Source organism: Tursiops truncatus, chromosome 3 (genome assembly GCF_011762595.2).
Source record: "Tursiops truncatus isolate mTurTru1 chromosome 3, mTurTru1.mat.Y, whole genome shotgun sequence".
In the NCBI taxonomy this organism is placed as follows: Eukaryota; Metazoa; Chordata; class Mammalia; order Artiodactyla; family Delphinidae; genus Tursiops; species Tursiops truncatus.
The window spans coordinates 162112889-162135465 of record NC_047036.1 but is presented as its reverse complement, the minus strand read 5'-3'; the positions used below and the strand labels follow the sequence as shown (position 1 = coordinate 162135465).

The 22577-nt window shown below is 49.0% G+C and overlaps 1 protein-coding gene across 7 annotated transcripts in view; it reads left to right on the top strand.

Annotated features, from left to right (window-relative positions):
* The window catches only part of CACNA1A (calcium voltage-gated channel subunit alpha1 A), a 322020-nt gene that overhangs the window by 228893 nt on the left and 70550 nt on the right, over window positions 1-22577 (top strand). For all 7 annotated transcript variants that reach the window (XM_073803167.1, XM_073803170.1, XM_073803169.1 and 4 more), the window contains 9 exons: window positions 668-877; window positions 4126-4238; window positions 5486-5598; window positions 5753-5884; window positions 6178-6250; window positions 8060-8177; window positions 8314-8381; window positions 12009-12115; window positions 13798-14601. In XM_073803167.1, the coding sequence (XP_073659268.1) occupies window positions 668-877; window positions 4126-4238; window positions 5486-5598; window positions 5753-5884; window positions 6178-6250; window positions 8060-8177; window positions 8314-8381; window positions 12009-12115; window positions 13798-14601 (1738 nt within the window). The remainder of the gene's footprint in view (window positions 1-667; window positions 878-4125; window positions 4239-5485; window positions 5599-5752; window positions 5885-6177; window positions 6251-8059; window positions 8178-8313; window positions 8382-12008; window positions 12116-13797; window positions 14602-22577) is intronic.

The window sequence follows — 22577 nt, the reverse complement described above, 5'->3', positions numbered from 1 at the left end:
CCCCATCACACTATTAATTTACTATTGATTATAGTATGCTTGCTCTCCGTCTCCCCCACTGGAGTATCAGTCCCAAGAGTGCAGGACTCTGTTAACGTGTATCTGGAACACCTGGGACAGAGCCTGGCACAGTAGGTACCTTGTAAATGCTTAGGAGCAAAAATATACGTAGGCAGTGGGCACAGCTGGCTCATTCTTTGGTGATTATTTCTAAAGTGACATATCCATGGAAAACTAGGATCCTATCCACACCTCCTCCTGAAGGCTTTCCAAGTATGGTCCATGCAGTTCTGCTACCTGCCTCTGCACTGGGAGTCCTGAGCAGAGGCGCCTACCTTATCCCACCCTGTGGCATGACCCCCCAGAGTCATCAGACATGGCCAGGAGAGGAAGATACAGAAAGTTGGCTCCAGCGATGAAGAGCCATCAGCCTCCCCGTTGACATCCTGAGCAATCATTGGTTATTTCCAATACTGTTATTTTCAGGGGCATCCCCTTCTCATAAGCTCCATCTCTGGAAAGCTAAGCCCATAGGCCATGATGGTTCTCAGGGGCTTCCTTGCTTGGGAGGCGAATGGATTCCCTGGCCACAATCCGTGCCTGGGCCATGCATCGGCTAATTTCCTCTGCAGGAACACCTTGACATTCTCCATCCTTTCCCTGGCAGGGTCTCCCTTCGCCCGAGCCAGCATTAAAAGTGCCAAGCTGGAGAACTCAACCTTTTTTCACAAAAAGGAGAGGAGGATGCGTTTCTACATCCGCCGCATGGTCAAAACTCAGGCCTTCTACTGGACTGTGCTCAGTCTGGTAGCCCTCAACACGCTGTGTGTCGCTATCGTTCATTACAACCAGCCCGAGTGGCTCTCCGACTTCCTCTGTGAGTACCTCCTGGCCCCACCCCCACTGGCTCCCTGATCCCTTCCTCACACCCTTTTTCCAGTTCTCTTTCTCTGATGGTATGTGTTCCTTCTTTGGTCCTCATTGACTTTGTCCTTTCATTTGGCCATGTCTACCACTCAACTTGGGGCTGATGTTGCCGCTGCAACCATGACAGAACCCTGTTTCTTTGGGCCTGAGCTGGACGCTGGACTTTAGGCCACCAGAGACTTCCATGATCACTTTCTAAGAAAGGCACATAGGGGTGCATTGGAAGAGAGACAGAGAGAGTCGGAGACTGCAAGACAGCCAGATAGAGACAGAAACATACATGTGATTTCTAGGTGCATCTCTGGGAATCAAATAATTTATGGTTGAGAGATGGGGGCACATTAGAGATAAAAAAAGTGACCTGTGTGTTGTACCCATTTTCTATTCTCATTTCTGACTCTCTGCTTCTTCCCTTTTCTTTCAAACCTTCTGCTTCTTTCCCCTTTCATCTCCTGTCCTTTTTGACTTCCTTATGTCTGGGATTCATTCCTAGAAGATACTCTCTAACAAATGTGAAAACATCTTGCTCCCTCAGTGAGTACCAGGATTTCCAAGGCTTTGCCCTTCTGGGCCTATTCCCAGATTTCAGGAATTAATATGAGATAGTATCAAAACTGATGACCAGGTTGGGGGAAAAGAAGCAGTGAAAGGTGGGGAGACCTCTGAGCGGGATTTAAAAAGTAAAGAGGTCTTAGGAATCAACAAGAGTAATGGCTGGACAGTAAGGAAGGCAAGTGGATACCTTGGCTCTGGCTTATGGGTCCCGAATGAGGACTCCCCAAAACCTGTTTTCCTGCTGGCTGCCCTCCTCCTACATCTACTGGCTTGTCTGACTTAGGTCTGTAGATTCTCTACCCTTCTGACCTGGTTCAGATTAACCCAGACAACTGTTGGAGAAGTTGAGTCTTCAGCCTAGAGAGGCCTGGGAGCCTGGTCCATGTCATTGTCTCCTTGTAACCCTCATTGTTCCCAGTCACGTTGGCTGAACGCCCCCCACCCCAGGACATTCCCCAGGGGCCAGTTCTCCTTCCGAGAGCCCTGACCTAGTTCCAACCTTAGTAATTGCATTTAGTCCCCCTGGAGTCACTTATAAATGAGGACTATTTACTTTTTGTCTTAACCTCCTCTGATAGCCTATTTTTAATCTCCCATATTCTCCCCACTAATCACCTTGCTCTGTCTGTCCTGGTTCAGGAACAGGGGGTTGGGACTTCCTGCCTGGGGCCTCTGTGTCTGTAAACGTCCTTTAATTATCAATTTCCAGTTGAGAAAACTGCAACACAGAGAGGTTAAGCAACTTGCCCAGAGTCACACAGCTAGTTAGTGATGTAGCCAGGATTTGAACCCAGAGTCCAAGCTGTATCTGATGGTACATCCCTGCCCTGATTACCAGGTAACCTGGGTTCTTGATGCCTGCCCTGCCCCTAACTCTCCATGTGACCTTGGACAAGCTCTTACCATTGTCCATCAATTAAACACATCTTCAATTATAAGGCACTCTTTTATTTTTATTTTATGTGCCACTAAGAAATAAAACAATGCTGCCGTCTAAACTAGGACATGCCAATTTTAAGATACACCCCAGTTTCGGAGATGTCAAAATGTGAACAAAAATATGTGTCTTGGAATCAATGAAGTGTAGTTGTTTCTCTGGGTCTCAAATTCCTCTTCTGTACTTGGTGGAAATTGGATTTGATGACCCTGTAAGTTCTTCCAGATCCCCTAGTGCTACAGATAAGTAATTCTCTCAGGTCTTGTGCATCACCAGCTATCATATTTCCATGGTAACTGGGGAACAAGTATCTTGGAAACTCTTAAGTTGTCCCAGAGTTTCTTCTGGTGGTTTTTGGAATACACCAGATGTTATGGACAGATTTCCCTTGCTGACATTTTGGTCTCAGGGGCCCTGGAGACCCTAGAGTTTTCCTCAGACACTAGGAGCTCCCTGGAGTCCTAAAACTAAGGGAAAGTTTCCATCAGGAATGAGTGGGAAAGACCTTAACAGTCAGTTCAAACCACCTCTTAAAAGAATGATATAACAGGGAATTCCCTGGTGGTCCAGTGGTTAGGACTCTGCGGTTTCACTGCCGAGGGCCCGGGTTCAACGCCTGATTGGGGAGCTAAGATCCCACAAGCTGCACGGTACAGCCAAAAAAAAAGAAAAAGAAAGTAAAATCACGAAGAACTAGAAAAAAATCTTACACCACTAAAAAAAAAGAATGATATAACAAATACCCTTGACCTTCAAACAGAGTTAGCTATGTGACCAAAGTGGAATTCTTGGAGGTTTGGGTCCTCTGTCTTCCCTTTCTGTATGCTTTCCTCCCCTCAGAATTCCTCCTTACCTCTCCTTCCCCTCCAGTAGGTGACTATTTCATGCCCTTCCTGACCCTTCAACTTCCTACCCCACCAAGAAAGCCGTCTCAGAAAAGGGACTGCTATTAAACATTTCTTTGCTGGAGCAAACCAATAACCATGAGTTACCTCTCCCCAGGGTATTTGCACCATTATGCTTTCTCACCAAAAAACCAAAAGGCTTTGTCTTGCCTCACGACTTTCAGACATCAGCAAGACAGGATTTCCAAGGGACGTAAATGAGTTTTCAAGGTTCAGAGAAAAGCCATGCCTTAGGTTAGTTGCCTGTGGCCTCCAACTAAGTCGCCAACACAAGGATGACAAATAGGACACTGTCATGATTTCTGTTTCTCTTATTCCTTTGGAAGTCAGACATATAAAAGTGGTTTAGTCATAATTCTTAGATTACAACATGCTGGCATCATGGAACCACTTTGTTAGTTATCCAATTAGTCAGTTAGCTGTTAGTCAGTTAGTTAATTCATTCATTTATTCATTTTAAAAACATAGTAAGATGCATAAAATAAACAACAAAGACCTACTGTATAACACAGGGAACTATATTCAATATCTTGTAATAACCCATAATGGAAAAGAATATGAAAAAGAATATATATATATGTATATATAACTAAATCACTTTGCTGTATACCTGAAACATTATAAATCAACTATACTTCAATTTAAATTTTTTTTAATTAATTAATTAACTTTTTAAAAAAATATATAGTAAGCACCCAGGAACCCACCAGCCAGGGTTGCAATTAACAGGAATGTCAGAGCCATCTGGAACCTCCCCTCCACAGATCTAACCTCCTCTGTTTTCCCCCCTCTCCCTTCTAGACTATGCAGAATTCATTTTCTTAGGACTCTTTATGTCCGAAATGTTTATAAAAATGTACGGGCTTGGGACACGGCCTTACTTCCACTCTTCCTTCAACTGTTTTGATTGTGGGGTAAGTGGTCTGGTTTCTAAGGATTTCAGTTCTCCAGCTCTAGCTTAGAATGGCTGACCCCTGGGGACATCCAAAAGAGAGAAGTAGGATCACCCCTGGATATGAGAGACTCTGCTGAATGCAAAAGGAATGAAAGGACAATCCCAGCTTCAGCAAGGATACAGAGCCCCTAGAGCCCTCCTCGACCACTGCTAGTGGGAGGGGAAATTTGTGGACCCTTTTTGGAAAGTAGGATTGACCTGGCGATTCCACGACTAGGGATTCACCCTAGAGAAACTCACACAGATGCCCAGGAGACACATACAAGAATGTCCTGAGCAGCCTCGCTAGTCCCAGACCAAACGACCCAAATATTCCTTTGCAATAGAGTGGATACAGTTGTGGCCTAGCCACATCATGAAATTCTCTGCACCAATGAGAGGCAAGCAAAAACAGCCACACCCATCAGCTACATAATACTGCACGGAAGGAAGCAAGGCACTGACAAAACCAGTCCATACGGCATGATTCTGCTCGTGAAAGTTCAGATGGGTGAAACTAAGCTATACGGATTACGGAGGATCCTTGAGTGCTTTCAAAAGGCAGAGACCTCGAAAACACGATGATAAGCGAAAGAAGCCAGACATAAAATAAAAGGTCACATATTACATAATTCCATTTATAGGAAATGTCCAGAACAGGCAAATCTCCAGTGACAGGAAGTAGATTAGTGGTTGCCAGGGGCTGGGAAGAGGGGGATGGGAAGTGGCTGCTAATGGGTCCGGGGTCTTCTTGGGGGGTGATGGAAATGTTTCGGAACTAGAGGGGGGGTGATGGTTATACAACATGGTGAATGTACCAAAGGCCACTGCATTGTGCCCTATTTGGAGTTAACCTTTCTGGTTAATTTTATGTTATGTGAATTCCGCCTCAATTTTTTAAATGCAAATGGTTAAAGGAAACGGTTAGCATAAAATTCAAGGAGGTGGCTAATGTCTAGGGGTCCCTGGAGGCTTTCAGGCTGCTGACATGTCTTATTTCTCGACATAGGTGGTGGTTTCGTGGGCATTCGCTTTGTAATTATGTGTGTCATGAATTCTTTGTGCTCATCGGCTCTTAATAAGTTAAAAAAGAGAAGGGATGAGAGGGGTCTGAGACCCTCACCCTGATTCTGTTTGAGGGTGGGAGTTGGATCAGGTTCCTGCAAGGTTCAGACCCAGGGCACGTTTGCAAGGAGCCTGGACATAAGACGGGGTCCTCTGTTCTAGGTCATCATCGGAAGCATCTTTGAGGTCATCTGGGCCGTCATAAAACCCGGCACATCCTTTGGAATCAGTGTGTTACGAGCCCTCAGGTTATTGCGTATTTTCAAAGTCACAAAGTAAGTCTTTGGGGTTCCCTGGCATCCCGATGGGAATGGGGGTGGGGGCCAGGGTGGGGCCACCTCCACCATGTTGGGAAGGTGGGCTTAGCTGCTGCCGCCCTGGCCCAACCTGACCCCCACCCCCCCCCCAAACCCTGGCCTCTGTTGGCAGGTACTGGGCATCTCTCAGGAACCTGGTCGTCTCTCTTCTCAACTCCATGAAATCCATCATCAGCCTGTTGTTCCTCCTTTTCCTGTTCATCGTCGTCTTTGCCCTTCTGGGAATGCAACTCTTTGGTGGACAGTGAGTGCTCAGCGGATTCTCCGACGTCTGCTTCCCTGGGGTCCAGCCCAGGGCCTCCCAGCCCCAGGCACCTTGCTCAGTGCCTCCAGAGACCCAGGCCCACCTGCATCACACAGTCTTCCCTCCTCGTGGCCTGGATGCCCAGTGCACTCACCCAGATGGGCGGGGCCCGGGGTACCACGCAGGGTGTCCTTTTAGGGGACAGAGATACTGCCCTGGATACAAGGTACTGAGCCAAGCCCTCAGGACACCTGAGGTGGGACCAACATGAAATGTCTGTGTCCTCTCTGCAGGTTTAATTTTGATGAAGGGACTCCTCCTACCAACTTCGACACCTTTCCAGCAGCAATAATGACGGTATTTCAGGTACAACCTTCAGCCAGCCCCATGAATGCAGGGACATACAGGGAAGCACCAGAGTTCGTCAGGAGGCAGAGGGAGCGGGGAACGTGGGCAGGAGCCTTTATTGTGGTTTCCACAGGAAGAAATGGGCAAGGCACGTTAAGCAGGCTTAGGATTGGCTAGTTTAAATCATTTCATCAGGCCCTGGAGCTGTCCTGAGTTGTCTGGTACCTGACCCTGGGCTGATTCTGACAGGAGAAGGTTGGCCCTGATTGTAAGAGCCCAGTAGTGGAGGTGGTTGGGAGTGTGGGCTCTGAATTGGCAAGGTGGTTTGAAAAGCACATTCACAGGCAAGGTGGTTACTATCTCTAAGAATTAGCTCGTCCTGACTCCCTCCAGGGTCAACAAGGCCTCCCACATATGTCAAAGCATCAGAACATAGAAAGTAATAGACATGGATAATACACCATCCTCCCCCAGATTGGAAGACACCCCGATCCCATATTCCAAGGCAAACAGATTGACCCTGGGTGGTCTCCCCAAACCAATTTCTGTACCCATGTAGGCACATACCCTGAGGTTTGGAACTGGCCTAGCTGGGACTTCCAGAGTCTTTCCATGTGGGTTCTGTCTCTTTAGGGGACAGAGAGTTTATGGAAAATGTGACTTCACTCCTCTCTTCTCCTGGGGGAGAGGTAATTTCTAAATGAGACCCCTAGACAGGGGCTTGGAAAGGGAAGCCATCCATAAAGTTCTGAGCCCTCACATAAATGATTATTAATAGTAATCACCATCTATATATCTTCAGCACAAGGGTTCTTGCCCAAGAGGGAGTCTGTCCCCCAAGGTCACCTAGTAGTACCTGAAAACATTTTGGGTTGTCACAGCTGGGGGTGTGGGGGCATGTTACTGGCATCTAATGGGTAGAGGCCAAGGATGCCGGTCAACACCCTACAGTGCACAGGACGGGAGGAAGTCCCAAATGTCAGTAGTACCAAGGCTAAAAAACCCTGCATTAACAGATTAATGTTTTGGGAGTTCTTTCACATTTACTTTATCCTCATGGAAATAATACAAAGGAGGGAAGTTGGATATTTTTTAACAATTGTGTGGATGCTACATACATAGCCCTTCCCATATGCATCTGCACAACTTCTGTTTGCCAACACCTGTGTCCCTTTACCTGAGGCTTCCTCTGGTCACCAGTACCACCACCATCACCACCCCCAGACACAGCAGTCCAGAAGTACCAGTGAATATATGGCAAGAGAAATTTATTTCTCACAGTTCTGGAGGCTGGAGGTCCACAATCGGGGTGCATGCAGGGTTGGTTCCTGGTGAGGACTCTCTTCCTGGCTTGCAGACGGCCACCTTCTCACTTCTCTCTCACATGGCAGGGAGAGAGAGAGAGAGACCAAGTTCTCTGGTGTCTTTTCTTATAAAGGCACTAATCCCCTCATGAGGCCCCACTGTCATGTCTTCGTCTAATTCTAATTCCCTCCCATCTCCAAATACCATCACACAAGGGTTTAGAGCTTCAACATATGAATTTAGGGAGTACAACTCAGCCTATAGCAAAATCCCCTTATCACATCAGGGAAGATGGAGTTACAGAAAGATTGTGACTCCTGCAGGGTCACTTTTTCCTAGAACAGGCTGAGAGCCCCTCAATGCAGGGACAGCCCTTTCCTCTTGCAAACAGATGAGACCCTCCCCACCCAGAGACAAGGGCCAAGGAGGGGCCCACACGGCAGGTTCCGGCTCCACAGCTGCATCTCCGAGGGGCCCAAGGTTGAGAGGGGGTTGGCTGTGTGTTTCTCCCTCCCCTTTCAGATCCTGACGGGCGAAGACTGGAATGAGGTCATGTACGACGGCATCAAGTCTCAGGGGGGTGTGCAGGGCGGCATGGTGTTCTCCATCTACTTCATCGTGCTGACGCTCTTTGGGAACTGTATCCTCTGTGTGGGGAAATGGGGACGTGCCCGGGCCTCAGGGAGAGCAGATTGGGGGGCACAAGGGGAGGAATTCAGGAGTCCCAGATATCAAGGTCCAAGTGGCGATGCTTTCCCTGACTCCGACGTTTGCAGACACCCTCCTGAACGTGTTCTTGGCCATCGCAGTGGATAATTTGGCCAACGCCCAGGAGCTCACCAAGGTGGAGTTGGTGGGAGAATGTTGCTGTGGCAAAGTTACCACCTGCTCATGGCAGATCAGGACCGTGCCAGGTGGGGGTAGGGGCTAGGGTCAGAGCTTACGCCCTGGATGCACTGTACCAGGGAGAAAGTGCCTCCTCCCCCACCCCCAAAATAGACGGTCCATAATAAAGTGGATTCTACAGCAAAGGAGGGGGGCTCAGGCAGCAGGGTTTCTACAGGAAACAGAAGGCAAACTCCACCAGAGTGCCCATTTGTAAGGAGTGGGCAGTGTCAAGGGACTTCCAAGGAATGCGGCAGCCTCTAGGATAGCAGGCACTAAACCCGAAAGGAGGGGACAGATGGAGAATAACCCAGACAAGGTCCTGAGGTTCAGTGTGTGTCCCTGTGAGCTTGGGAGTTGGCTGGACTTCATTGCTGAGTGGTAGCAGTAAAGAATTATATGTGCTCATGGTTCCAGGCATTGCTGTTATCTCCGTTTTGCGGAAGGGGGAACTGAGGCTCAGAAAGGCAAAATCCCTGGCCTCTGATGGGAGGATAATATCTGCTACCGTTTAGAGCATCATGCTATGCATGCCAGGGGCTCAGTACAGTTCTTGACACACAGGAAGTGCTCGATAGAGGGAGCCTTTGTAAGTCACTTGGCATGAGCAGGCACCTGGACCTAGAGCCCGCATTTTGCAGAGCTGGTAAAGGGAAGGCTAGGATTCGAACGCAGACTTGGCAAGTTCCAGAACCTAAGTTGTCTACCCACACGCCCTGCCGGCTTTCATTTGAGCCCCCGCTGAGCAGGTAATGATAAAAATAAAAATAACAACAACCAAGGAAAATGTGATTGCCCCTCTTGTATGCCAGACACCAGAAAGCATAAGAGATAGGGAGTCACTGCTATGCTCCTTTCACAGATGGGAAAACTGGGGCCCGGAGGGTTGTGACCTTACCACATATCTAGGAACTGAAAGAGCAGAGGTGTGACCCCTCAAAGAACAGAAAGAGAGAAGAGTACGGGAAATGAGATCAGAAGGGAATTGGGGGGATGGGTGGTGAGAACCATCCATGGGAGGAGAAGTCCAGTTTTCATCCATGGTCAGTGATATTGGATTATCTGGACAAAACCTGATGCCAGATGCCCCGTAGGGCAGCCTTCAACTCCCTGGGACTCAGGTCCACCTCAGCCAGTCACAGAGGGGGCAATATTGCTTTCAGTAACACAGCTCACACCCCTGGGATAGCCCACACGCAGAGCAGCTGGGAACGGTTGTACAGGTTGTGCACTGCACGAAGGAAGCTGGGCACCTTTTTGCAACTTAACAAAGGCATCTTAGGAGCTAGCGGTCGTCTGACCTAAGCCTTTCGCCAGCAGCCTCATCACATTAAAAGAATGTGTGCAGAATCATTCAGTCTAGGAGGTCCAGGCCTGGGACCTGCCTCAGCTTCACAGCCCCATCCCCAGTGCCACGAGGTGTTCAGGCCATGTTCAGGGAACTGAACTGAACCTAGCAGACTTTGCCAACCCTCCATCTGCCAGCCTTGGCAGGAGGGAGAGAGACTTTCCTGGGCCCAGTTCCGACTGGGGGAAACGGAAGTCTCTGCCACCCCAAGCACACAGCCACAGTCCTGACCACCACGGAGCTGGCTGGCGTCAGTGCTTCAGGGGCTGTTCCAGCCATGATCTCATCCAGGTTCCAAGACCCCATCCTCAAGGGCCATCATGGGGGAGGAGATACCTCAGGAGGGTGGGAGAAGGGGAAGGAGAAAGCTCATCTCCTGTGACGTGTCTTCCAGACCCTCATTCTTTCCTTCATTTATTCCACAAGCATTTCTCAGGCATTTAATATGTGGCAGGGACCCCACTAAGCCCCTGACGTGGTTGGGGTTTTTTTTAATTTTTTTATTGACGTATAGTTGATTTATAATCTTGTATTAGTTTCTGGTGTACAGCAAAGTGATTCAGTTATACATATATATAATTCTTTTTCATATTTTTTCCATTATAATTTATTACAAGATATTGACTATAGTTCCCTGTGCTATACAGTAGGACCTTATTGTTTATCTATTTTATATATATATATATTTAACCCTCACAGAAAACCTAGCAGGCAAATTCTCTGATCCCCCTTTTACAGATTTTGTCATTCATTGAAAAGCATTTGGGAATTCCCTGGTGGTCCAGTGGTTAGGACTCGGCACTCCCACTGCCAGGGCCCTGGGTTCGGTCCCTGGTCATGGAACTAAGATCCCACAAGCCACGGTGTGGCCAAAAATAAACGAATCAATTAAAATTGAAATTAAAAAGGAAAAGCCTTTACTGAGAATCTACTGTGAACGGGGTCTAGGAGGCAGGGACATGGCAGGGAACAAAATAGACAAATCCCTGCCCTCGTTGATATTCTAGGGGGAGAGATAGATGAGAAAGAAACTTGTCAGATGGTGATAAGTACTAAAGAGAAAAACGAAATGGGGAAAGTCGAGGAGAGTTGAAATTTTAGATGAAGACTGTGAGGCACAGAGAAGTTAAGAGACTCGTCCAAGGTAAGCAGAAAGTGAAAGAGCTGAGATTTGAATCCAGATGGGTCCAGAACTTGTGCTTCTAACCACATGCAACGTTGGTTAAACTTGAGCGTGTTTCAGACTCAACTGGGAGCTTATTGAAAATGCAGATTCCAGGGCCCAGCCCAGGTTCTTCAGGAGACCTGGGAATCTGCATTTGTAGTGTTTCTTAGGCAGGTGGTCCAGGGACTCATCTCTGAGAAATGCTGGGTGTGATGCCAGGAGGAGGGGAGGCCTTGGGAGAGCAGGGTGGCCAGCAGGGTCCCACCCCTGTGTTGTCACTGACAGACAGTGTCCTGATCTGACCATTACTGAGGTGGTAAGGTTGCTTCTTGCCCCAGACATCTCAGCACGGTGGGAGAGGTGCCCTGCCACCGCATGACCTTTTTTACTGGCGGGTTCATCTCTGGCCATTTCTTTCTTGTTGCTTTTTCTTTGCTTTTTCTTTGTTGGCTTTTCTGTTTTACGAATGAGGCCCTGCATGAAGGCTGAAGAAGGATTTAAAGCCCCAAAACGTCTTTTTCTGTGTGTATTTTTAAAACATCTTCCCCCATCCTCCTCCTCTCCGAACCTAACTGGCTGATAATATAAGTTCCTCTCCTGATTCCCCTTCTGGAGGCTGTTGGCAGTGCATGGGATGGGCTGTGGGATGCCAGATTTTTCTGCACGTGGGGGCTTGTCAGTGTTCTTTAAAAGTCTTGGTTCAGAGAGCTTAAATGGCCCAGGAAGTAGAGTGAGAGGAAAATCTTTGCATTAATTTCCAGCTCATTGAGACAGGGTACAGAAAAATTTCCATTGTGGGAAGGGAAAGGAGTCTTTCTCCTTTTCTTCTGACTGTGTGTTAAAATAGGGTTAATAATGAGCTAGATATTGAGCCTGTACATAAAGGGGATAGCAGTATACTTAACTGACAGGCATCCTTTCCAATCACTGGGCCTCGGCTCTGTTTGGTTGACACCCAGGCCACACCTGTTTGTAAATATCTGAAATGTTGCCCCTAGTTAACAATAGGGTCAGAGGTGAGGCCCCAAGGCCCAGTTCCTGTTTTGTGAACAGGGATCACATGTGACTTGTAGGATGAACAAGAAGAAGAAGAGGCAGCCAACCAGAAACTCGCCCTCCAGAAAGCCAAGGAGGTGGCAGAAGTGAGTCCTCTGTCTGCAGCCAACATGTCCATAGCTGTGTAAGTGCCCCTAACACCGGTATGCTCTCTGGGGTCCTCAACCTCTGCACCCTCCCAGTCAAGAATTTGGGGGCAGGGAGCAGTCCCTGACTGGGCTGAGCTTTAGGAAGAGGTGCTTCTGCCCTCCCACCCACTTTCACTCAAGAAATAATTAATTAAGCAGGTACTATGTGCCAGGCACTGTTCTAGCTGATGGGAATACAGCGTTAACAAGAGGTTGAGGTTTATAGGAAGGGCTAGGGGTGGTGAGAGTTACGATTTTAAGTAAAGTTGTCAGGGAAGGTCTCACTGAGAAGGTGACAAAGCCCGAGGAAGGTGAGGGAGGAGCTCTGTGAGGGTCTGAGTGAAGAGCATCGCTGGCAATGGGATCAGCATGTACAAAGGCCCTAAGGCAGGAAGATGCCTGGTGTGTTTAGGGAACGTGAAGGAGGCCAGTGTGGCTGAAGTAGAGTGAGTGAGGGGGGCGAGTGGGGGGAGGTGAGGGCAGAGAGGTGATGAGCAGATCATGCAGGGCCTTGTGGGCTGTAGGCAGGACTTAGAATTTTGCTCTGAGCCAGGTGGGAGACATGGAGGGTTCTTGAACAGAGGAGGGATAGGGACTCAGGTGGTCACAGGTACCCTTTGGATGCTATCAGGGGAGAAGACTGCATTGTTCCCTGCAAAAGAGATAGTGGGGGCTGGATCAGGGTGGTGACTGAACAAGTCATGGATGTAGCTGAATTCTAGACAGATCATGAAGGCAGAGTGGACAGAATTTGCTGGTGGATCAGAGGTGTTAAGGTGGTAAGAGTTAAGGTGTCTTGATTAAAGATTCGTTAACACAGATATTCTGAATTGCACCTTTGCTGGGTAGTCCTGGGATTTTGCATACTGCGGGGGGGTGCATAATGGGACAATGGGGAGGGGGCTTTCTTTCTCAAAGTGCAAGGAGATGGCTGTGGAAGGGGAGCCCAGGAAGGTACATGCTCAGACAGGCAAGCCTATAGAAGTTGATGGTCTGTATAAAACTATCAATACACATAGAACCCCTGGAAACATCTGTGTGCTCCAGGCAGGGCTTCAGCCCAGCCAGCACTCCCAGCCATGACCCCACTGGTGTTTTGCACCAGTGGATAGACAGGCACTGTCCCAAGCTCCCAAGCGCCCATGTCGGGGCTTCCAGAACCTGCTCCAGATCAGTGTCCACTATGATTGGCTGTCTCAGAAGTTAAAATATTTTGAACATCAGGACAGCCCCCAGAGGCCATGTGCTAAAATTTGAAGAGGAATAGAGAGGTCAGTGGGGACATACACCTGGGCTGAGACCCCCATTAGACCGAAATGCCCAGCCAGGCCAGGATACCTTACTGGAACAAGACGCCCATCTGGGCCAAGACGCCTGTAAGGACGAGACATCCGGCCAGGTTGAGTTTTCCACACAGGTTGAAACACCTAGTTAGGCAGGGATACCCAGCCAGGCCATGATACCCACCTTGACAGAGATGCCCACTTTGGTCAAGATGCCCATCTGGGCCAAGGTACGCACCTGGGCAGAAATGCCCACCTGGGGCAAGACACCCACCAGGGTGGAGATACCCACTGGACCGAGATGGCCGGCTGGGCTGAGATGCCTGTTAGCCCGAGAGGTCCATGCAGGCCACAATGCCCAGTAGTGCCCTAACCCCTGCGCCCTTCCGTTGCAGGAAGGAACAACAGAAGAACCAGAAGCCCGCCAAGTCCGTGTGGGAGCAGCGGACAAGCGAGATGCGGAAGCAGAACCTGCTGGCCAGCCGGGAGGCGCTGTACAACGAGATGGACCCGGACGAGCGCTGGAAAGCCTCCTACGCCCGGCACCTACGGCCCGACATGAAGACCCACCTGGACCGGCCGCTGGTGGTCGATCCCCAGGAGAACCGCAACAACAACACCAATAAGAGCCGGGCGGCCGAGCCCACGGTGGACCAGCGCCTCGGGCAGCAGCGAGCAGAGGACTTCCTGAGAAAACAGGCCCGCTACCACGACCGGGCCCGGGACCCCTGCGGCTCCGTGGGCCTGGACACCCGGAGGCCCTGGGCGGGCAGCCAGGAGGCCGAGCTGAGCCGGGAGGGGCCTTACGGCCGCGAGTCGGACCACCACGCCCGGGAGGGCGGCCTGGAGCAGCCGGGGTTCTGGGAGGGCGAGGCGGAGCGGGGCAAAGTCTGCGACCCGCACCGGAGGCACGCCCACCGGCAGGGGTGCAGCCGGGAAAGCCGCAGCGGGTCCCCGCGCACTGGGGCCGACGGGGAGCCCCGCAGGCACCGGGCGCACCGCAGGCCGGGCGACGAGGGCCCAGAGGACAAGGCCGATCGGAGGTCCCGGCACCGTGAGGGCAGCCGGCCGGCCCGGGGCGGCGAAGGCGAGGGCCCAGACGGCGGCGAGCGGAGGAGGCGGCACCGGCTTGGCCCTCCGCCCGCCTACGACGGGGACGCACGCAGGGAGGACAAGGAACGCAGGCACCGGAGGAGGAAGTAAGTGGAAGCGATGACAATAGTAGAAATGATAAGATGAGGCAAAGTGGCACCTGCTGGATACCTGGTACCCTCCTGAGCCACTTATTTCAGCTTCTTGACAGCCCCCTCATTGTCATGGCCCCGTTTCACAGATGGGGAAGCTAAGAGTTGGAGCTGACTTGCCCAAGGTAACACATCTAATAAGTGGCCTTGAACCCAGGTCATCTGGCGCCAGAAGCTGCAAACTATCAAGCCCTTGTACGTCTCAGGGAAACTCTACAAGAACTTTCCCCCAGAATTATACAGCTCTTCCATGTGCTTGCTGTGTGGCCTTCGGCAGGGACCTCATGTCTCTGGGCCTCAGTTTTCACAATCTGTAAAATGGAGATAGTGGGGTCTAATTTGGTCATTGCTCGAATTAAATGATGTAATATATGCAAAGGGCCTGAAAGAGCAGCTGACACATAGTAAGTGCTTGGGAAATTTAGACCCTTTTTAGCTCTCATCGAGTCAATCATTTTTCACCTGATGCTATTCCTGGGGGTTTTGAAAAGCCACTCTGGGCCCTCAGAACTGAATGAAGAGCAGCGTTCAAGGCTTTGGGCCGCATCTTCCAGGCCAGCACCTCACCCAGTCAGAAATGACACCCTGTTCTTCATAACAATATTTTGTAACACTCCTTAGAAAATCCTACGGTGATTGTACATTTAGGAGCCCAAACAACTTACGTGCGTTCTTTCATTAATTAACGTCCTCTTAGTCTTCTTCTTTTTTTTAAATTTTTATTGGAGTATAGTTGATCTCTTATTCTTCTTTTATTATATATCACCCGCCACTAGGGCATCCTTTTGATTTTTTTTTTCTTTTTTTAAAAAAACCCTCTTGTAAGTTTTTTGTGTTTTCTTTTTTTGGCATTAGGTATTCTTTTTTTTCTTCCACTTTTATTGAGGTATAATCGACGGGCAGCACGGTATACGTGTAAGGTGTACAACATAATGATTACATTTACATACTTCAGCACCATATTAATTTTTTTTTAATTTTTGGCTGCATTGGGTCTTTTTTTTAAGTTATTTTATTTTATTTTTTTTTTAAACTTTTTTTTAAGTTTTTTTTTTTTTTTTTTTTTTTTGGCTGCATTGGGTCTTCGTTGCTGTGTGCGGGCTTTCTCTAGTTGCAGCGAGCGGGGGCTGCTCTTCATTGCCATCCTTGGGCTTCTCATTGTGGTGGCTTCTCTTGTTGCAGAGCATGGGCTGTAGGCACGCAGGCTTCAGTAGTTGTGGCACACGGGCTCAGTAGTTGTGGCTCGCGGGCACGAGAGCACAGGCTCAGTAGTTGTGGCGCACGGGCTTAGTTGCTCCGTGGCATGTGGGATCTTCCTGGACCAGGGCTCGAACTCGTGTCCCCTGCATTGGCAGGCGGATTCTTAACCACTGCACCACCAGGGAAGCCCCATATTAATTTTTAATGATGTGTTTAAATGCTTCTGTTACATGCCATATGCACTAAGCTAGCACTTCTCAAAATTGAATGGGTGCACGAATCCCCAGGGATCTTGTGAAAATACAGATTCTAATTCAGTAGGTCTCAGGTGCAGCCTGAGGTTCTGCATTTCTAAGGAGCCAGTGATGGTCCAGGGACCACACTTTGAGTAAGGAGACCCTAGAAGACAGAGTGAAGCAATTCTGATGCAGACACCTATACACAAAATCACAATGAATGAGACAGGTACAGATGCCAGCTGACTCAGGATGCAAGCTACTCGAATAACACGAGGGAGTTACCATCAGTGGTGAGATGTTCCAAAATGGTGAAGTTCCGTACGGAATAGAGTCTGCTCTTCCTTTAATTTGTCCAGTACTTGCATTCTGGGAAGATGTGATGTATATTTAAAACATGCAAAAAATACTTTATGCTGATACATGAAGCAGAGTTAGGTCGAAACAAAAGACTCAGATCATTACAAGCAGAGTTTTCACCTGTGTGAGGGACATTAGAGAGTCATGAAGGAGAAAGGATAATTCTTCCTCGGTGGGACTGCCCTGCACATGGTAAGATACTTATATACCTGCCTCCCATTTCCTAAGTGCCCACAATGCCCCCAATTATTATGGCGTTAGGTCTCCACATAGCTCCACAACAGCCCCCTGAAAATCATTGTTTCTGAGAAGGGAATAGTGTTCTAGGCAAAGAACAGTCATGTGTAAAGGCCAGAACAGAAGGCGGCCAGTTTGCCATTTGGAGGGTGAGGAGAGAGGGGCAGACAAAGAAATTGAAGGGAGTGTAATAGGTCAGCAGAGCCTGGAGCCCTCCCAGGGAAATGGGAGGCCACTGAAGGGATTTTATGTGGAATGAAGTGTTTAGCACAGGACTCCCATAATTAAGAACCAGTGGATCACTGGTGCTATTTTTTGGGGGGGGGCCATGCCACGTGGCATGCTGGATCTTAGTTCCCCGACCAGGGATCCAACCCCTCTCAGTGGAAGTGAGGAATCCTAACCACTGGACCACCAGGCAAGTCTCCTGGTGCTATTATTTTAATACTACTAATGTTACTGTTGTTATCATCCTTGTATTATATCTACTCCTATCATTGAAGGAGGAAGGATGACAGGGACAGAAAGGCAGCTCAGCCTGGTAGTGAAGGGCAAGGATTCTGGAGCCAGAGGTCACACTGCTGCCCCATCACTTCCCAGCTGTGTGACTTGCAGCCTGTCACTTCCTCTCTCTGGGCCTCCGTTTCTCCAACTGTAAAGTGGGAATAAGAATGTTACCTGCCTCCTAGGGTAGGTATAAGGTTCAAATGAGTTAATACATGCAAAATGCTTTAAAGGGTGCCTGACTTATAATAAGTATGCAGTATTAGCTATTATTAGTATGAATATTATTATCATTCAGTACTCAGTAAATGTTAACTATTTTTCACAGTAGCAGTAGTAACAGGCATTCGATAAGTTTTAGTTATTACTATTATTATTTTCACTATTACTATTAAGACACTTTCATCATAGACTAGAAAACAAAACTTTAGATCCATAGCCTTTGGATTATCCATTCAGACTCCTTCTTTTTACAGATGGGGAAACTGAGGCCCAGAGAGGGAAAGGGATTTCCCCAAGGGCAGCCAGCCAGCTGATAGCAGTAGTGTGATAAGAACCCAGCTTTCCTGAATTCCACAGGTGGCCCCTGCTCCCCCTCCTCTCCAGAGGAACAAAGGACCTCCCCCACTTCCACCCCCAAATCTGCACGAGGAGGGTACTGATCACTCCTTTATTAATAGATGTGTCAGGGCTTCCCTGGTGGCTCGGTGGTTGAGAGTCCACCTGCCGATGCAGGGGACACGGGTTCGTGCCCCGGTCCGGGAGGATCCCACGTGCCGTGGAGCGGCTGGGCCCGTGAGCCATGGCCGCTGAGCCTGCACGTCCGGAGCCTGTGCTCCGCAACGGGAGAGGCCACAACAGTGAGAGGCCCGCGTAACGCAAAAAAAAAAAAAAAAAAAAGAACATAACATACTAAAAAGACATTTCAGTTCTGTATTATGACAAAGGCAGTGGCCCTTAACAGGCCTGCCTCGCACATTTCTCCTCTTGTCCTTCCTTAGGCCTCTCCCTAGACACACTCTGTGTTTTGATTCTCCAGACCATTGATACTAAATATAATTGTTTTCTTTCTATTTCCCCTGTCTTCCCCCACCATTTCTGCCTTAATCTCTTCCGCTTCAGTTTTCCTAGGTTTACGTGTCCCCCACCCCCGAAGCTTTCACTGGCTCACCCCAGGAAAAAGGGGGTGGAGCACACTCTGTTTTGTATCGTTAAACAGTCGCTAACCCCTGATCTCCCACACCAGGTGGCTGAGCCCAGTGTCACCCCAGGGGCACCAAAGTGAGGATGGAGCTTTCTCTGACTCCCAGTAAAAACCTAGGGATTGCAGGGCATCCACCACTCCCTGATAGCTGGGCAGTGCCTCCTGCTAGGTTTGACTGAGGAGATCTGCAGGGCCTGCACCACCCTAGAATTAATATCTCAGCTATTTGCATACTAGTTCCACCTGCTCCCATCACCAAGACAACCTACTCCCCAAAAGGATCAATCAGAGAGATACTGGACTTCTGAGCCTCACAGTTTATCCAGCAAGGGGTGGAGAGGAGAGGCTTCATCCTTTAATACCCTGATTCTTACAGCACCCCCAATTTGCCTTAGCCAGTCTCAGCACCTCCATTCCATGCACACCAACTCATCCATTGCCCCATTTTCTTCACTGAGTGGTGCTGTAGCTTAAGATCTCTAGGGCCAGAGTCCAACGCAGCCCTTTCCCAGCTGGATAACAACGGGCAAGTGCCTTTGCCTCCCTGGCCATCACCTTCCTCATCTGTAAAATGGGCCTGATCCTAATAGCACCTCAGATGGTGATTGTTGTGGGGATTACATGAGTTAATATGTGCAGGTCCTAAGGATAGTGGGGACACAAGCAGCATCCTCTGAATTGAGGGACCTGAGCATGCCCCAGGCAAGATGGCCGTAGCCCTTGGCAGAGGGATGCTGAAGTGATTAGCTGGCAGAGGGATGCAGTGCAGGACAGGCATTACGCAATCAACTGCCTATTCCGGGCAGATGATGGCAGATCCCCAAGAGGGAAGGGGGAAGGGGGCCTGACTTCAAAGTTTTCTGCCGCTTTTGAGTTCTCCTTGGAGACACTTGGAAATAAAACTTCCTGGAGATGGACGCTAGGCCTCTGCAGGCTGAGCTTGTTAAAACTCCGCTGCAAACAGAGCCAGCAGAAGAAACAAAAGCAAGACAAAGCAGAGACCCTCAGATCCCCTTTCCATCCGAACAAGGGGCTCTCGGTCCACGTGTGAGACTGTCCCTCTAACAAAACGTACGCCGTGATCTCAACTGCTGTGTTATTTAGTACAGTCTCTCTAGATGGTGACCCAAAGATTCAGATTCTCTTTGAAATGATAACTTCGCTGAGCCTGCTTTTTGGTAGAGCTCTACTTAAAAGAATAGACAAAATGATGAGAAAATATTCCCAGCCAGGTTTTCATCTGAGGTACATGAGCAAAATATATTCACCCCATCTCAGCATCCCCAGAAGTCTTACCCCATCATCAGCTCAAAAATTCCAAATCTCATCATCTCACTCCAGTACCGGTAAGACTCTAGGTATGATCCATGTGGGGGCAAAATTTTCTTCCATCTGTGGACCTGAAAACTAGAAAACAAATTATCTGCTTCCAAAACACAAAGGTGGGACAAGCACAAAAATAGACATTCCTATTCCAAAAGGGGGAAATTGGAAGGAATAAAACGTCCCCAGCAAGTTCTAAATCCAACAGAGCAAATTCCATTAGGTTTCCAGGCCTGCGAGCAATGCTCTAGCTCTCAGCTCATTCACACATTTATTCTTCACAGGAACTCAGCGAGGTTATCATCCCCATGTTATGGCTGAGAAACAGGCTGAGTAAATCACCGGTGGTCACATAGCAAATAAGTTCCAGGATCTTCACTTTAGTCTCTATGTTATAGAGAAGGTTCTACTACTATTATCCCCAATTCAAAGATGAGGAAACTGGGACTTCCCTGGTGGCGCAGTGGATAAGACTCCACATTCCCAATGCAGGGGGCCTGGGTTCAATCCCTGGTCAGGGAGCTAGATGCCCACATGCATGCTACAACTAAGAGTTCACATGCCACAGCTAAGGAGACTGCGAGCTGCAACTAAGTGAGCCTGCCTGCTGCAACTAAGACCTGGTGCAACCAAACAAATAAATATTTTTTTTTTAAATTGAACAAACTCTACTAAGATTTAAAAAATAAATAAATAAAGATGAGGAAACTGAGGCTTGGGGAGGTTAATCAAGCTACAGAGGATCCCACAGCTAGTAAGTGGCATTGGTGAGACTCAAACCCAGGTCAGTCTGTCAATCTAGGACCTGCTCACATGACTGAGAAGTGAGGCATTTGCCTGAACCTGCCCTTCTCCCTCTGCGGCCTCAGGGACGCAAGCCTGAAAATAAATTACCTCATCTCTCTTCTGCTTGCTAAAAACACCATGGACTTTTGCAAGTTAAAATGCAAAAATAAAACAAGAAAGAGGGTACTGGTGACTTAGCCAGTGGAAGGGCCTCCAGGGGAGGCCAGCTTTTTCTCTTTTTTTTTAATTATTATTATTTTTTATTTGAAATATAGTTGATTTACAGAGGCCAGCTTATTTTAAATTTTTAAGTGTTAGGTAGATTTAGGGTTACAGATTGGGCCTCAGGAAGCAAGTCTATGCTGTCCGGAGGCTTTGGTTCCTGCAATTGTACCTAATCTCCTGGGTGTTCGATGAATGGATACAAGCTGAGGGCTGTCTTTTGCTCACTTCTGGTCTCTTGAGTGAGTGTGTGATGGCAACAGCCTGAAAAAGCCATTTTCTTTTTTTAATTTTTATTTATTTATTTGGTTGCAGCAGGGAGGCTCCTTAGTTGTGGCACATGGGCTCCTTAGTTGCGGCAGGTGGGCTCCTTAGTTGTGGCTCACGGGTTCCTTATTTATGGCATGCAAACTCTTAGTTGCGGCATGCGTGTGGGATCTAGTTCCCTGACCAGGAATTGAACCCAGGCCCCCTGCATTGGGAGTGTGGGGTCTTATCCACTGCACCCCCAGGAAAGTCCCACTAAACCATTTTCTAGTATGCCTAACTCACCCTCTCCGGGCCTCAGTTTCCTCCTCTGTGTAATGGGAGCAGTAACAATTCAGGCCTCATAAGATTGTCCCAGAAGTTAATGAGTTAAAATAGAAGAGAGGCTGGCTCACACTATTGGAGGTTACAGTGAGTGCCAAGGGTTCCCTGCACCCAGCAGCTGGGGGCTGAGCCTCCTGGGAGATCTCCAACTGCTTAGTAAGAGAGCTGCAGCGTCAGGTGGGGGGTAGTATGGGTGCTGGAGCCATGTGGTCTGGGTCCAAGCTGCCTCTGCCATCAACTGACTGTGTGGCCTTGGGCAAGGCCCTTCATGTTTCTGGGCCTTGGTTTTGCTCATCTATAAAAATGGAATAACAGTACTACCCACCCCCTGTGGTTATTCTAAGGATTAGATGAGCTGACGTGTCAAGGCTGGCACACAGCAAGTACTCGGTATGTGTGAGCTCTTATGAGGAGGTGTGGAGGGTATGGGGTACAGAATTGGGGGGTGCCTTTAAGAAGAACCAGAGGGGTAAGTCTTGGACTGCAGAACCCTCTGGAGAGAGGAGTCATTGAGATTATAAACTACAGATGTCCTGGTGTTTCCGGGAAACAGACTTTACCAGGGCCAGTGCCCAGGGACGGGGGAAGAATGGAGCCTCTTATCTGAAGATCGAGGGTCCAGAAGGGGTGTCTGAAGGCAAACAGAATAAACTGGGCGTCAGGGCCACACAGATCCATGCCCAGGCAGGCAGAGCTGGGACCAGCCGAAGACAGAGTGAGCAGGGCCTGTAGCCACCCTCACCAGAGCCAGGGCTCCTGGGGGTCTCTGACAAGCTGGCGGTGAGTGTGCGGATGGGAGAAGGCAGGGGTTGATGGCAAGTCTAGGCCTGTGGGACTTCTCCTGGGCCTCAGTGTCCTTATCTGAAAAATGGGGACACTCATTTATCATTTGACAAGAAGTGACCAGGTGGGCTTCCCTGGTGGCGCAGTGGTTGAGAGTCCGCCTGCCGATGCAGGGGACGCGGGTTCGTACCCCGGTCCGGGAGGATCCCACGTGCCGCGGAGCGGCTGGGCCCGTGAGCCATGGCCGCTGAGCCTGCATGTCCGGAGTCTGTGCTCCACAAAGGGAGAGGCCACAGCAGTGAGAGGCCCGCATACCGCAAAAAAAAAAAAAAAAAAAAAAAAGAAGTGACCAGGCATTTACCATGTGCCAGGCCCTGTTCTGGGCACTGAAATCACAGCTGTGAACAAGACAGACAAAAATAAACCCCTTGCCTTGCGGAGCTGATGTTTCAGTGGGCATTGAGGTCGGAAAAGCTAAGCAAGGA